Source organism: Mus caroli, chromosome 1, assembly GCF_900094665.2.
Source record: "Mus caroli chromosome 1, CAROLI_EIJ_v1.1, whole genome shotgun sequence".
In the NCBI taxonomy this organism is placed as follows: Eukaryota; Metazoa; Chordata; class Mammalia; order Rodentia; family Muridae; genus Mus; species Mus caroli.
The window spans coordinates 7,670,768-7,686,426 of NC_034570.1; the positions used below are offsets into that span (position 1 = coordinate 7,670,768).

The following is a 15,659-nucleotide window of genomic DNA, read 5'->3' on the forward strand; positions in this document are numbered from 1 at the left end:
TCTGTAACTCCTTCCATGGGTGTTTTGTTCCCAATTCTAAGAAGGGGCACAGTGTCCACACTTTGGTCTTCATTCTTCTTGAGTTTCATGCGTTTAGCAGATTGTAAGAGCTTTTTGAATTTTCCATTTTATTTATCTGTTGTGTCAATGTTGTCTATGGTATCTTCTGCACCCGAGATTCTCTCTTCTATCTCTTTATACTGTTGGTGATGCTTATTGCATCTATGTCTCCTGATCTCTGTCCTATATTTTCTATCTTCAGGGTTGCCTCCATTTGTGATTTCTTTGATGTTTCTATCCCCATTTTTAGATCATGGATGCTTTTGTTTAATTCTGTCACCTGTTTGGCTGTGTTTTCTTGTTCTTCTTTAAGGGATTCTACCTGTTTACCTGTGTTCTCCTGTATTTTTAAACATTAGTTATTTATGTCATTCTTAAAGTCCTCTATCATCATCATAGAAGTGATTTTAAATCTGAATCTTGCTTTTTTCAGTATGATGGGGTATCCAGGACTTGCTGTGGTGGGAAAACTGAGTTCTGATGATGCCAAGTAGCCTTGCTTTCTGTTGCTTATGTTCTTGCACTTGCCTCTCACCATCTGGTTATCTCATGTACTACCTGTTCTTACTGTCTCCAATTGGAGCCTGTACATCCTTTGATCCTGGTTTTGTCAGAACTCCTCAGAGTCCAGCTGTCTGTGTTCCTGTGATACTGGGATCCTGTGATACTGCGACCCTGGATTTGTCAGAGCTCCTGTGAGTCAAGATTCATCTGGGATCCTGAAATCCTCGTGTGACCAAGCTTCTGAGATCCTGTTTTATCAGAGCTCCTGGGAGTCTGGGTGTTGCAGGAATGGGAGGGGAGCCCTGGGTTTGCTCTGGGCACAAGTGCAAGCTGAATGGAACCTGTGCTTCTGGCTCTGTTGGGGTTTGTGTTTTCCTGGTTCCTGTGGTGGTCCCAGTTAGGCTGGGTTTTGGGCAAGATGTTGTGGCCTCAGCTGTGATCTCGAGTATGCCAGAGCTCCAGTGCTCCTGGGTGTGTCTGATCTCTTGGAAGTTGAGCTTCCTCTGTGATCCTATGATCCTGGCTGTTTCACAACATCTAGAAGTTGGGCTTCCTCTGAGTATTTTAAGAGTTAGTGCAGAGCCAGCACACCAGGTACAGATTCAGACCAGAAGGATCCTGTGGGGATCAGTTACTTTGGGTGTTGGGGCCGATGTTCTGGCCTCTCCTGTGACCCTGGTCGAGATTCCTCTGGGTGTTGTGGGACTGGTATGATGAAGCTTCTGAGATCCTGTTGTATCAGAGCTCTTGGGAGTCTGGGTGTTGCAGGAATGGGAGGAGAGCCAGTGTCCAAGGTCTGCCTTTCAGAAGGTTTTTATTAAAGGGTGAATTATAGTCATATTCTTGGTATTTCTTTACTGCCAGGCTTTGTTTTATCTAAAACGACCTATATTTAACATTTGGTGAGAACTATAATTAATCTATGGGCATCTGGATATGCTGGTGGTAATAAATTTGGCAGCACTCAGTGTTTTCTTGAAACTTGCCTTGCAAATTGGCCTGTTATTTACTCAGTTTATCTTCTTGAAAGAACTTGCATGGAATTAAACATAAATTGCTGAGGTTTACAATATTACTCCTAAATACTTCCATACTCACTTATGAAAATATATTAGATACAATTTCTAGCTTACCAAATGACACTTTCACCAAGTATCTGAATACCACTATAGCTCAGTTTCTCAGCCTCTTAAAAATTTCTTACCATTTCCAAAGACTCCACCTGCCACAAAATCCCAATGCCAAGTGAATCTTTTATTTAGTAGTACTGCATCTTAATTGGCTGTAGGTAACAATTTTCAACATGACTTGGTGGTTGAATAACATTGATCTCTCTTGTTTCTTTTGAATTAAGCTAGTTTGAACTGGTTTCTGGTTGGAATTATTCAACAAAGTTTGGTTAAACTTCTTCATGTGTCAGGAGGGATCTCCTGTGTCTGCCAAATTATATAACATGGGTTTTCCTGAGGGGAATCTGAATTGGTCAGGCATCTCCTGAGAACCCTGGAGTATCTGCCATAGGGTTGTCTTTCTCATATAGGGAAGCAAATGGGGTAGAAAAGGTCTCTGTGAGGCTAGGCTTGCTTGTATCTGATATAGACATTTCTGTCCTCATCATTGGTCTAAGTAAGTCATTTGTGGAAGTAAATATACTTTACCCATGTGTGAGTCACTCAAAAGCCACATTATACAAGGCAGGGACATTGAGTGATTAAAGACTGGGGTCATTCAAATTGATCCCCCACACTAGCAACCATTAAACTCTAAGGATGTTGGTTCCTCTGTGGCTCTGGAAGAGCCTATTGCAGATGCTCCACCAGCACCTCCTTTCTATGACTTTTGCATTTAAAAATCATCTTATGCCAGTTCATCCAGTATTGTTGGATATTTGGAAAAGAGAGTTGTTGGAAAACCCAGTCTACATGGATAAATAAAATACAGACATGGGTTTCAACAGCCATAACAGTTTTTCATCTAGGTAGAGTTAGGGCATTTGTTGGTCTAGCAGGACCTATAACAAAATATGCACAAAAAAGCTGGAGATCATCAGAAAAGAAAGTGATACTTTATGGTATGAGATAACTTGAACGAGGCAGTTAAGATGAGTATAATGATCTGGCTTTTGAGCCAGAGTCACAGAGGCAGAGGGCAGAGAGCAGAGGGCAGTAGGCAGAGGGTAGAGGCATGGTTATGAGTTTGAAGCCTGCCTGCTATGCATAACAAATTCCAGGCCAGTCAAGGCATCTGGTGAGATACAGTTTCTGTAGATAGATAGATAGATAGATAGATAGATAGATAGATGGATAGATAGATGGATGGATGGATGGATGGATGGATGGATGGATGGATGGATGGATAGATAGATAGATAGATAGATAGATAGATAGATAGATAGATAGATAGATAGTAGATAAGGAGTAAATAAAAATAAGGAGGTAGTAAAAGTCCGAATCAAAGAAAATGAACAGGGCGAGTGGGCTGGAAGTGACTTAAGGGAAGTTGACACTGAGAAGGTTGCTATTGTACACACACACAAATACTAAGTGTACAGCAGCACACAGTTCAGTCCTTTGCAGAATATCTGTAAGCAAATTTTCTAAGGGATCAGATCTGAGTTTTGAGAATTGATCCCTCTCCCTCATTCATGTTGTGGTGTGTCTTCAGACTTCCCCTTACTCCTACAGTTGCTTTGTCTAAATTGCATTCAGTAAGACAAGGCAAATCTGTACCCTATAAATGTAAATGAATGAAAATCAGAAGGAATGGCATATTTATTTTCAAATAACTTCCCAGAATGAACCATCTCAATGTGGTATAAACCGAAGCCAGCATGGGTTCTAGTTTTCCATTTATAAAAAAGCATATGCAAACAGAGGAGCTAAAGCATAGTAATGAAACTTGACAGCCATAACATTTGAGAAACTATGTTCTGAAACAAATAATAAAAGTGATTTTCCTTTGTATTTTCATATGGCAGCTTAACAGGGTGAAGATAAAACAGGATGTTATATGGTTATTTTGTTTTTTTTTTGTTTGTTTGTTTGTTTGTTTCTTCGGTGAATATAAGGTACAGTTTTAGAGAAAAAAATGTGTATGCAAAAGTAAATCCCATTAACACATATGTGCTTTAGGTTGTGATCAACTCAAACATTTAACGGATATTCTATGAGGACTTATTCCACACTCTATGAGGGCCATTATTCCCCAGTCTCTACCCCATGACACTTCCATCCTTGTTAGTCTCCTACATAAAGAGACTGTATGTGCAGAGACATCATTGAACTTCAAGCTTACTTTTCCCAAAATTATTACTTCCGCTTTCCATGGCTCTCTTTTTCTTGGTTATTCAAAATTCCACCATGGAATAAACTCCACTTCTCACAGCCCAATGATTTGCCTCAGTCCCATGTTTTACTAAGTTAAAACAACAAAAGCAGCTTACATTTCTCATTGTTTTTCTCCAGACCAATGTCCTCTACTGTGCTCACTACTTGTCTTCACATTAATGGTGAGTCAAAAAATCTCTTCTCAAAAGAATCTCTAAATCTCTCTCTCTCTCTCTCTCTCTCTCTCTCTCTCTCTCTCTCTCTCTCTCTCTCTCTCTCTCTCTCTCTCTCTCCCCGCCCCCTCCCATTATCTCAATACCAGTTTTAGTGGATTTTTTAATTGTTATTACAACAGTACAATGACAGCATTAACCCTTTTTATAAGTATGTTGAAGCCACACTAATCCCCACTTTACTATCACCCAATGAGGGAGGAAATCACTCAGACCAATTACAAGATTCTGCTTTCTATTTCATACTAGATTCCTTTCATTTCCTGTTCTAGTCATAACTCAGAAAACAGATGTCAAGACGTTACAGTTCTTGGAATATTTGGACATCCGTTGTTTATTTTGGCTGAAGAATCAGAAGATTTTAGTTGTTGGTCACTTAGCGCCCATTACTTCGGCTTGTAGAATGATGGAGGGCACATAGTAGAGTGAACAATGTCCTTCATGGTGTCTGAGAGAGCAAAGTAAGAGAGAAGACCAAGGCTTCAGTACCTACTTCAAGAGCACTCTGCCATGAACGAAAACCCCTCCAATAGACCCTTCTCTCCAATCACAGGCCAGACACAGTCTCCATCACAGATACTTTTTGGGACATTTAAAATTCCAAGCCTGGCAAGATCCCAACTTGTAAGGACAGTTGAATTGATTGTGGATTAGATGGTGGACAGCATGTTCCTGGAAAGAGTAGGTATGGATGAAACAGCTACTTCCTGGATATGTGTGCTTCTTGCTAATGGGTAAAGCCAAGTACGTCTGTGAGCTATGGGGGCTTTCTGGCTAGGCATGCATTTGCTATTGAATGTAGCTAAGTACAGGATTCTGCATCTTATTTCATAGTCTTACTGGATACCTTTCGTTTCCTCCTGTTCTAATCAGAACTCTGTGGAAATTGGGGAGAGGACAGAGGGCCCTGTGCTTTTATGTTTCTAAACAATTCACATTTACAAATTTATCTTTCTATCTTTAAGTAAAATGTTTATCTTTGAACCTAAAAAAGGTTTCAAAAGATCTTGTGTTATTAGCATACATTTTAATTGGATGTTGTGAGTCATGCCTACAATTCCACTAGGTGGGAGGCAGAGGTAGGTGGATCTCTGTAAGTTCAGTTCAACATGGTCTACATAGTGAGTTTCAGTTCCATGACAACCAGTATTACAAAGGCAGACACACACACATACACCCATATACACACACCTTTGTGTGTGTGTGTGTACATGTGTGTAAATATATTTAATTGTTATTTACTGTGGTATGATTTTGTATATGTAGCAGAAGATGGCCTAGTCGGCCATCACTGGGAAGAGAGGCCCCTTGGTATTGCAAACTTTATATGCCCCAGTACAGGGGAATGCCAGGGACAAAAACCGGGAGTGGGTGGGTAGGGGAGAGCAGGGCGGAGGGAGGGTATAAGGAAATTCCGGGATAGCATTTGAAATGTATGTAAAGAAAATATCTAATAAAAAAAGAATAGTTCACTTTATTAAAACACTTTCAATATATATATATATATACACAGAAATGTTTATTGAGCTTAATCCAATGTAAATAAAATACACAAACAAAAGTCTGTTTCTTCAATCAATTGAATGTGAACAGACTAAGTTCAAGAATTTTCAATGACAAAATGTTTGTTCAAGAAGTAGTATTTGTTTTTTCCATTTTTTCATAGGTCCCAACACAGAAAGGCTTTGTGCATTTAGAGAAGTGCAAGTGGTGGAGTCTTCTTTTGAATCATGTAAAACAGAGGCTCCCCAGCTGCCCTGACCCTGTGTGGAGCTCCCCTGCTGCCCTATGGTCAGCTATTTCTCACTAAATTTCTGTGCCAGCTGGACCTAACCATCGCAAACATTAAGCCACTTATACCCTCTGTGTGTTCCACTTCCCGACAGTGGTGGCAGCCACCACTTCATTTAACTTCTCAGCAAGCAACCAAGGGTTCTTCAGCATCTCTGATGTGCTCAGCATTTGGATCTTGCCAAATCTTAAGTCCTGTTTCATCTTTTCCTTCACAGTCCCTGCAGCCACTTGCTTTTCTTTAGCGTTTTCTTTTTACCAGTTTGTATGCTCCTGTGAGCTGAGAGCAATGAAAATATGTGCCTATTCTGTTTCATTGTGTAAATAAAATTCATTAATAACATTTAATTAAATATCCAGGTTTTCCCTGTAACTCAGAGAAATGTCCTTTAAATATATTCTAAGTGATATTTGGTGTCGTCTTAATTTTTACGTTAGTATCTAAGCTTTTACATGTTGTTTTAAATATTGTGTTTATTAATTCAGATATTTAAATGTCTACATTGTATAGTGCATTACATTTCAATAGTATTTTGTGAATTATAAAGACACAGAACACCAGGACTGAATTTTTGAAGAATTGTTCAAAATTTATCTAATAGTGAAAGTTTTCTGTAAAGGAGCTTTAAGCAGAATGCGTTTCTCAAATCAGGATATTTCAGACATGACTAGACAAGTACGTATTTGTCATGGAATAGGGAAAAGATAAGGGAACGACAAACCAAGATAATTAAATCACCTCTCTCTCCTTTTAGATAAAACCATTATTAAAAGCTGTTTCTTCTTGCTATAGATTTTTCCAGCACAGCAGTCAGCTCTTAGTACACACTGTGCCTTAATAAATAATAGTAAATTGGTCTTGTGCTGGCTCAGAGCTTGGTTGTCCACCTCAAAATTTCTGTGCCACCTTTACCCCAGAATATCTTGTAGGCAGGACAAATTGTAGGTTGAAAGTTTTGTGGCTAGGTTGGTGTCCCAGTTTCTCCAGTGGAAGTCTTGCCTGGTTATAGGGGATGGCAGGTTCAGGCGTCATATCCTCCATTGCTTGGAGTCTTAGCTAGGGTCACCCTCATAGATTCCTGGGAGTTTCTATTGCAACCTCTAACTAGACTGTAGTTGTCTCTCCCAGTACTCTCTTCCTCTGTCTTCCCACACCTGATCCCTCCTGTTCATGTGCCTACCCCCTCACCCAGACCCCTCCTATCAACCTGAAATGTCTATTCTATTACCCTTTCACAGTGGGATTCAGACACCCCTCCTTGTATTTAGCTTCTCTTGATCTGTGGATTGTAGCATGGTTATTCCTTACTTTACAGCTAATATCCACTTAGGCCATGAGAGGGAGCTTACCCCTGAAGTCTGGAGAGCCCGGAACTAGAAGCTGGATAGCCCAGAAACCTAGGATAGACCCAAACACAAAGAGTGTGTTTGTGTGTGTATGTGTGTGTGTTTGCATATATATGTTTTATATGTGTGTGTGTAAGTGAATCAATGAAGTGATTCTTATTTATATTCTGCTGTACTTGTAGTTTGGTGCCTAGCCTAATTTGTCTTTGGAGAGGCTTCATCCAGCAACTGATGGGAGCTGATGCAGAGACCCACTGCCATTTTAGGTCACGTTTAAGGAATCCTACAGAAGAGGTGAAAGAAGGATCTTAGGAGTCAGAGGGGTCAAAGATACCACAAGAAAACCCACAGAATCAGCTAAGCTGGGTTCACGGGGGCTCACAGAGCCTGAACCAAACAACCAGGAAGCTTGCATGGGACTGACTTAGGCCCTCTGCATATATGTTACAGTTGTGTAGGTTGATCTTTTCGTGGGACTCCTAACAGCAGGTACAGGGGCTGTCTCTAACTCTGTTGCCTGCTTTTGGGACCCTTTTCCTCCCACTGGGTCACCTTATCCAGCCTTAAAATGAGAGGAGGTAGGATGGGCAGTGGTGGCCAATGTCTTTAATCCCAGCTTGGGAGGCAGAGGCAGGCAGATTTCTGAGTTTGAGGCCAGCCTGGTCTACAGAGTGATTTACAGGACAGCCAGGGCTACACAGAGAAACCCTGTCTCAAAAACCCAAAACAAACAAACAAACAAGAGGAGGTGCCTAGTCTTCCTGCAACCTGATAGCTGACTGATATCCATAGGAGGCCCGACCTTTTCTGAAGAGAAACAGAGAAGGGTTGAATAGGGGTAGGGGTGGTGGTAGGGAGGAAATCAGGAGGAAGGACTGGGGGGAGAGGAGAGAAGGAAAACTGTGGTCAGGATGTAAAATAAATATATAAATAAATAAAATCGAAAATGATGATGAAAATGTTGATATTTCAGAAATACTAAAAATTTTAATATAATGAAAATATGCTATAAATCTATGTGCACACTTTTAGAAATCTAGTAAATGAATAGATGAGTGAATTATGAATCAAATGATGAAGGTAAGTCTACATGAGACTTCAGACAAAAATTAGATTAAGTACGTAGTTCTTTTTAACCTGACTTTTCTTTTTACTTCAAATATGTCTAGTAATTACAGATATTCAACATTCTCCATCAAGATTTTCTTGAGTCATAGCCCAAGCGATTGCATTGCTTCATTTCAAGTATAAAGAAACCACATGGTTTCAGTTAACCTAATTTACTTGTCGTTGGTTCGACCTATTTCATGTGTATATGGCATCCCTGAAACTACAGAATGCATCACTGTATAAGAAACGCATCCAGTCCACCCTACATCCTCATAGTTGTGTTTTCTAACTGCAGCTCGTTACTTCCAGTGACATTTACTTTCTGCTTTCCAACTGTGGTACGACACCCTTGCACACTGTGCGCCTTGCAGGCTCTCTTTCCTCCATTCAGAATGCCTACCCACTCTTCTGAGAACCCAAATCTAAGATTTCACTCCCAGACATTTAATCCCAGTGGTCTTCAGGAATTAGTCCAAATCAGAGAAGGCAGCACTGAGCAGGAATGGTGAGAAGCAAGGGGATATTTTGGTTCCAGTGAGCCCACACCCTGGAGGTTATTTTCCTGTTACCTGTTAAGGAGTAAGAGTAATCTAAAACAGTGCTTTTTCTCTCTTTGTACCTGCAGGAAACATTGGCTTTCAATTCCTCTCTTCTGAGACCTCGTGTGATTGGGGAGTGGATCGGCAGAGCAGAAAATGATGCTGATCCCCTTGCAGCTGAAATGCTGCAGCCGCCGGTTCCACGGAGTAAGAATGACTCATGGGAAAGTGAAGACAGCAGCTCGAGTCCAGCAGGAAGGTGAGGTGGATCTCCTTCGTGAATCCGTGTGAGTGCTCATTAAACAGGAGAGAGAAAATAGACATAAGGACATGATTTTGTTCTGTCAAAACGAAAATTGTTAGACTTTGCATAAGATTAAAAAGTTAATTAGATTTTCATTGCATAGAATAAGCAGAAGGAAGTAATGGTTTACTCTGTCTAGAGTGAGTAGCGTAAAACTCTGCTTAGAGGGTGAAGATGCTTGTCCCCAGCCTAGTTCAATCTTCCTGGAGACTACATTACAGAAACTAAAACTCCCTCAATTTGTCCTCTGAACTCCATACATATGAAATGAGCATGCAGAATCAAGTGTACCTACACACAAATACACATACTCGAAGTAAAAAAATAAATAGACAAATAAATAGTATTGTAGTAAAAATGTTTTAAAATGTTATTTAGATTTGTTCTTGACGTCTTCTCCCTCCCAAAAGCAGTTCTAGGACTTTGTACATATACTAGGCAAGCACGTTCCTCTGAGAATCCCAGCTGGATGTGTGCTTTGATTTTTCCTCCTTATTTAAGTAAGTTCCATTTCTTTGTTACTAACACCAAAAGGAGAAATAAATTCGAGGTTCTAAGCTCTAAGTAAAGACCAGTTGTAAAGCCATTCAGGGAGTTAAGAGTCGAGTGGGGAGACTAGAAGGTACTAGGAAGAGGAACCATCAGGGGGAGGGGAACTCTTCCGTGGGTAAGAATTAGGGGCAGCTGTAGTTAAAGTGGGCTATAGAGGAAAGCCTTTGTTATAGTCATTTAAGCTTGTGGTTGAATATAACTATTGTGCTTTCTTAGCTTTAGTTGTTTAATGTATAAACTATAATGTTTGTAGGACGGTAAAAGTACATATGTCTTAGCTAGTGTTCCACTGCTGTGAATGGACACCATTACCATGGCAACCTTTAGCAGAAAGCATTTGATTCTGCAGCACTCAGCCAGTGGGCTTTCACCATCTGAAAGCACATATTCCCCATGGTCTGAGGAGCTGAGACACCGCTCAGTAGCAAAATTACAGTTATAAAGTAACAACCAAAATAAATTTATGGCTGGGGCTTCCTAAGACCATCAGAAATATGTGCTTTACAATGACACAGGTTGAGACCTACTGATTTAATTAATGTCTTGCTTACAGTTTCAGAGGGTCAGTCCATGATCATCATGGTGAGGATCATGGTTGCAGGTAGCCAGGCAGGCTTGGTGCTGGAGCAGTAACTCAAAGCTTACACCATGATCTGCAAGCAACAGGCAGGGAGAGCCAAACTGGACCAGGCATGGACTTTTGAATCCTCAAAGCCCACCCTCAGTAACGCACCTCCAACAAGGACATACCTCCTAATCCTCCCAAAAAAGTCCACCAATTGGGAAGCAAACACTCAAATCTATGAGCTTATGGGACTTCCTCTTCAAAGTGCCACTCCACATAACTTTTATTTTATTCAGACTACATTTCCCAGAATGGTGGCAGGAGATCTGTCATAAGTAACTATGTACTGAGGTGGAGCAACATTGAGATGTGAGATCATGTTTACTAGATAAAGCATATTTACCACTACCATTTAGGGGTCTGACCACCACCAGAAGTACAACCTAAAACAAAAAGGGTCAGTCAAGGAAGCCAGGTGAAAATCATTATAGGGTGCAAGAATTATGAAACACAAATTCATTTAAATATTCATGAATGAAAAGTTAACAGGTCCATAGGTTGCTGTTAGCTTGTCCCTACCAAAGGCTTTTACTCTGTATAACATAGCCACAGGAACTTCATAATTTCTATGTTAAATTTTCTGTCAACCAATAAGTATTTTTTTCTCAAGGAGAGAAAATTGTGTTTTCTACAATGTAAGAGCGTTCAAGGTTCTTCGACTCTCTCCTGCCACTTGGCTCAAGGGAAAGAAGTTCAGAATACTCACTAATGTGTTTCAGGTTTGGAGAAAATTGATTCCATTTCCACACGAAATAACTTTAAATTATTTAAATAGTTAAAGTGCCCCGAAAGGAGAAGCAGACCATGTCTAAAAGTCGATTTCTCTTCTGGGAAATGCCAGATCAATTTCACCTGTCAATGGGGGTAATTTTGTTCCTAATGCTAGACTCACGAAACTCAATAGACTTTTATACATTTTCATTGGTAGATCTTTAATTCTTAAATGTAAAATAGAGGAATGTCAACTTCTATCTTGCTTTAATTTATTTATAATAAATCCAGAGCTGTTTATTGCAAATGTTAGTGCCTCTATTTTCTTCCTTGCTTCAGTGAGCTCTTATTACCCTGAGATTTTCAAGCCTAGTTGTAGCTCTTTCTCAGTTGATAAAAACATTTCTCAAATATTTGTTCTTCTGTCCTGAAAAGCCATCTTAGCTTCACTTCACTTTGTATCTAAAATATGAGCTGAGATGTCACTTGTGGATTGAAAAGGTGACGATGTCTTGACTAAATCCTAGTTACTGTATTCCTGTATTCTGCAGTGGCTTACACAGAAACTAAGGGGAGTAAGAAATGCTGGAGAGGAAGTCTTAAAGTCTCTAGTGCACAAGTGTAGAATTTGCCTTTGTCATTAAATAGTAATAATACATGTTATAATTTATCAATGGTAAGCATTGAGATTCTAATCATAATGTTATTCTGAACTACTGAAAGCAAAGTTAATTTTCAAGCTTTACTTCAGCCATTTTTTTTCCTTACCAAGGCTGGCACATAGCTATTTTCAATAAGTATCTGTTATGTGAGTGTAGGAGATTTGAGTTATCACTATGCCCATGCTAAATAATTCACAAGAAAAATCTTTTGAGTCTATTTTTATTTTGGGGGCCATTTCTCTAACCTGGCCTTTCCTAGTAGAAAACAAAGTAAGTCATATGTAAGTGGCTGTTATTGCAATACTAAGCACATAGACAGCTCTTTTTTTTTTTAATGCAACGTTACATATTTGTTTTTAAAATATGTAACGTTCACCAAGAGACTAGAGAATTTAATTGTAAACCAATTCTTAGCAGTCTTATGGACAGAAACTTACCCAAAATATTTTCTTGGAGCTTTTATTATAAACAACATTTTGTACGTTAAGTTTTTTCTTTATGCACCTCAAATACATTATAAAAAAATCAACAACTTATGCCATGTATGACTGCCAATTAAAATGCTAACTGCTGGTTCAAGTTAAGGTACTTGAAAGAACGGCACAGGTAAAGCAATGCATAACACTGAGACTCCAGTGTTAAGATCATGGATCTTAATTGTCCTTGGGTGAATCTCAAGACAACTGTGGCCCTTTTGATGTTACATTCAAATTGGTATACGAATATGATGAAAGATATTTTTCTGACTCTTCTTTCCTGGATTCTCAAATTAGTAATTAAGAGAGTTCATGGAAGAAGGAAAGCATCAGAACAGCTATAGAGGGAAAAAAGATGGGGGAGGGGAGAGAGGGTAGGGAGAAAAAGGACGAGGGGCTGGAGATAAGGGAGAGAAGGAGAGTGAGAAGGGAAGAAGACAGGGAAAAAGAGGGGGATAAAACAGAAAGGGTGAGGGGAGAGAAAGGAGGAAGGGAAGGCAGGGAGAGAAGAGAGAGAAGGAGAAGGGAGGTGTGTTACGGAAAGAGTGAAGACTTTTCATGTGTGTTCTTAGCTTCCTAATTTTGTCTTGCCTGGCTTGTTATTGGAAAAGCATATGCACCCGCTGCACATTTAGTTACTCTAAGCACATATTTATCATATAAGCGTAAACAGAAATCAAGTCTAATAAGCCTATATAACTTTATTCTAAGCCATCCTAATTAGACTTTGTAATAGATGTGTAACAAATTTCTTAAAATTACTTGATAGCTCTTAATGTAGAATTAGCTTGAAAACATAATCAGTTCTTTTAAAACTGAACCATCTAATTGAAACAAGAATAAAATCCATAAGTATTGTAGGGCCAGTAAACTGGTTTTCTAAAATGAGAATTGTTTGTAAAATGTAAATATTCAATAAAATTAATCGTAATCTTACAACTTAGAAATACACTTTAAATTGAAGCTAAATTCTCTTTCTATTAAGTTTTCTTTTCATCAATGTTCAGACTGACTTTGACGTTCAATGCACAAAACCTGGAACTGTTTCCTTCCATAGAAAAACAGTCATCTCTGCTCTTCAAGGGAGAGCCATGCATTCAAGTCATACTGTGTGCTTCTATTGGAAGTATATCAGGATAGACAGTAAGAAAATAGATTGAAGTAGGGATAACTCGTATTCAAATTTCAGAAAACAAAGACTGTCAAGTTTAAGCTCTTCTGGACATGAAAAATCCATAATGCATGTGGCAGAGATAACACCAAAATTCAGAGTTTAAGGAGATAAAAATGTTTGGGCAGAGATGATGGATGGAGCAGTGGGTAAAGGCAGTTACTGCCAAGTCTGAAGAGCTGAATTTCACAGAAGATTATTAGATCCTTAGATGCTGTGTGCTTTGTCAGTATTAGATGCTGTGTGCTTTGTCAGTATTAGATGCTGTGTGCTTTGTCAGTATTAACCTGATCTATTCTTGTGAAACTATAATTATTATCCCTATCTTCATCTCTACTTCAGGAAGAGGTAATCAAGTCCCATAGTGGTTTTATCCTCTCCCATACTGCACAGCTGGGGAGCAACTGTCCCAGCCTGTCTTGAGCCAAATTTTTGTCCTCTTCAATGTCTTGATGTTCATCCATTTTTTTAGAAAGGACTTCTAGAAAGCCCACAAACCCTAAGAGTTTTAGCTTCAGATCTGAAAAAGAAGAGAATCCAGCCCACTGATGGTGTGCAGAATATCCAGTGTTCTTAGGAAAAGCTCTCCTCATCCTACCTACCACTTTGTGTTCCCAGGCTGCCCGCAGCACCACCTTCTTTCCACCTCTTCCATTCTCAGGCTATGGTGCTGAAGAGAAGCAAGTGTGATTTCTGCTTACAAGCCTTGCCTCTGTCATCTCTCTAAAGCAATTTCCCTTTCCTTTTTCATGATACATCTGTCTTTAAATCCCACAAATCACACTATTTACATTCTTTATATCTAGTCAGCATCTTCTCATAGCAATAATTAACCAACTATCGTAATCTTCTATCCATCTTCTCCTGAACACATTCCACTGTTCTCTTCCTGTCTTGTTGAGACAGGAGCTTTGTTCTGCCCCAGTCATAACCTCTCCTTTCCGTTCTCTCCTTTTCCTCTATTTTTGAATTCTACTCTTTTCCCACTCATCCCCTCTACATTTTCTTAAATCTTGTCATCATTGTCTGGAATCTGTGGTATTGTTTCAGGCATTTCACTCCTCAGCATCTCCTGGCCTTCTATTTCATCCTCTCTGGTACCCAACTGGAACTGGAACCCTTGGTGCATTGACTATTCTCATTTACCCTGTTCCCCATGCTTTTCTGTATCTATCTTCTGTCAAAGCCCATCACTGAGACTAGCCCTGGGTATAGACCCAGATCTCTTGTCCTTTTCTTTCTTAATAAAATGCTACTTTGTGGAAATTCAGTTCCTTTCTGTTCTGAGATGGAATCATCAAAGGTTGGAGAACACTTGCCACACTGTCCAGTTTCTCTAAACCATGAGTGCTCAAATTCCAGATACACTGGTACTGTCACTACATCTGCTCTGTTCATACACTTACACTCCTTAATTATAGTCTTACACCATCTCTTCTTCCCCCAAATATATTACTCTCCATTTTATTCAGAACTGATGGACCTGTGTCTTACTTCATGGGATAAAAAAAAATGGCATTTCTGGCTCCTGGTTTCCTGTGTGCAAGCCCTTCGCTTTCTTTTGTGAAAAAGGGTGAGCTACATGACCCAAATCCCCCATTTGGCAGTAGATCTGAGTTTAGCCTCATTAACCTATCACAGTGATTACCTTTGTTTGGTCATTACAGAATACCTCTCCTAGCCCTTTCTCATCTCCATGCATGGTTGATGCTATTTCAGACATTGCAGAAAAGGATCTGTGACAATTTATCCTGGTCACAGGAAAGTCTTTGTTCCCCCACAGTCTGACACTTTGTTCATCTATCTGGAGGCATCAGTTTAACAACATGGGTATGTTTTTTATTAGACACCAGGAGGGACTAGTGTGATCTACAACAACATGAGATAAAGCAAGCAAGTGTGAACACAGAGCGAAGGCTCTGACAGTTACACTGTAATTGGACTTTAGACTAGTTCAGCAGCAGGAGGTTGACTGTTTTACAAAGTACAATAATTTATAAGGGGTACACAGAGTCCTAAAGTAATAGCCAAATGGTACAGGACACAGTTTTATAAAATACTATTCACACCCAGAACCAGAATATACACGTCCTGAGTGCTGAAAGTCAACGACGTCTGACTGAGATGACACAGGCAGTAGAATTATTTTGTCAGGGATTAACACAGTCTGGTGTTGGGAACAAAACACCCATGGAAAGAGTTACAGAGATAAAGTTTGGAGCTGTGAAGAAAGGATGGACCATCTAAA

General features: G+C 39.6%; 1 protein-coding gene across 11 annotated transcripts in view; it reads left to right on the forward strand.

Moving 5' to 3' along the window:
- The window catches only part of C1H8orf34 (chromosome 1 C8orf34 homolog), a 488,137-nt gene that overhangs the window by 168,605 nt on the left and 303,873 nt on the right, over positions 1-15,659 (forward strand). For all 11 annotated transcript variants that reach the window (XM_021165867.2, XM_021165882.2, XM_021165875.2 and 8 more), the window contains one exon: positions 8,997-9,169. In XM_021165867.2, the coding sequence (XP_021021526.1) occupies positions 8,997-9,169 (173 nt within the window). The remainder of the gene's footprint in view (positions 1-8,996; positions 9,170-15,659) is intronic.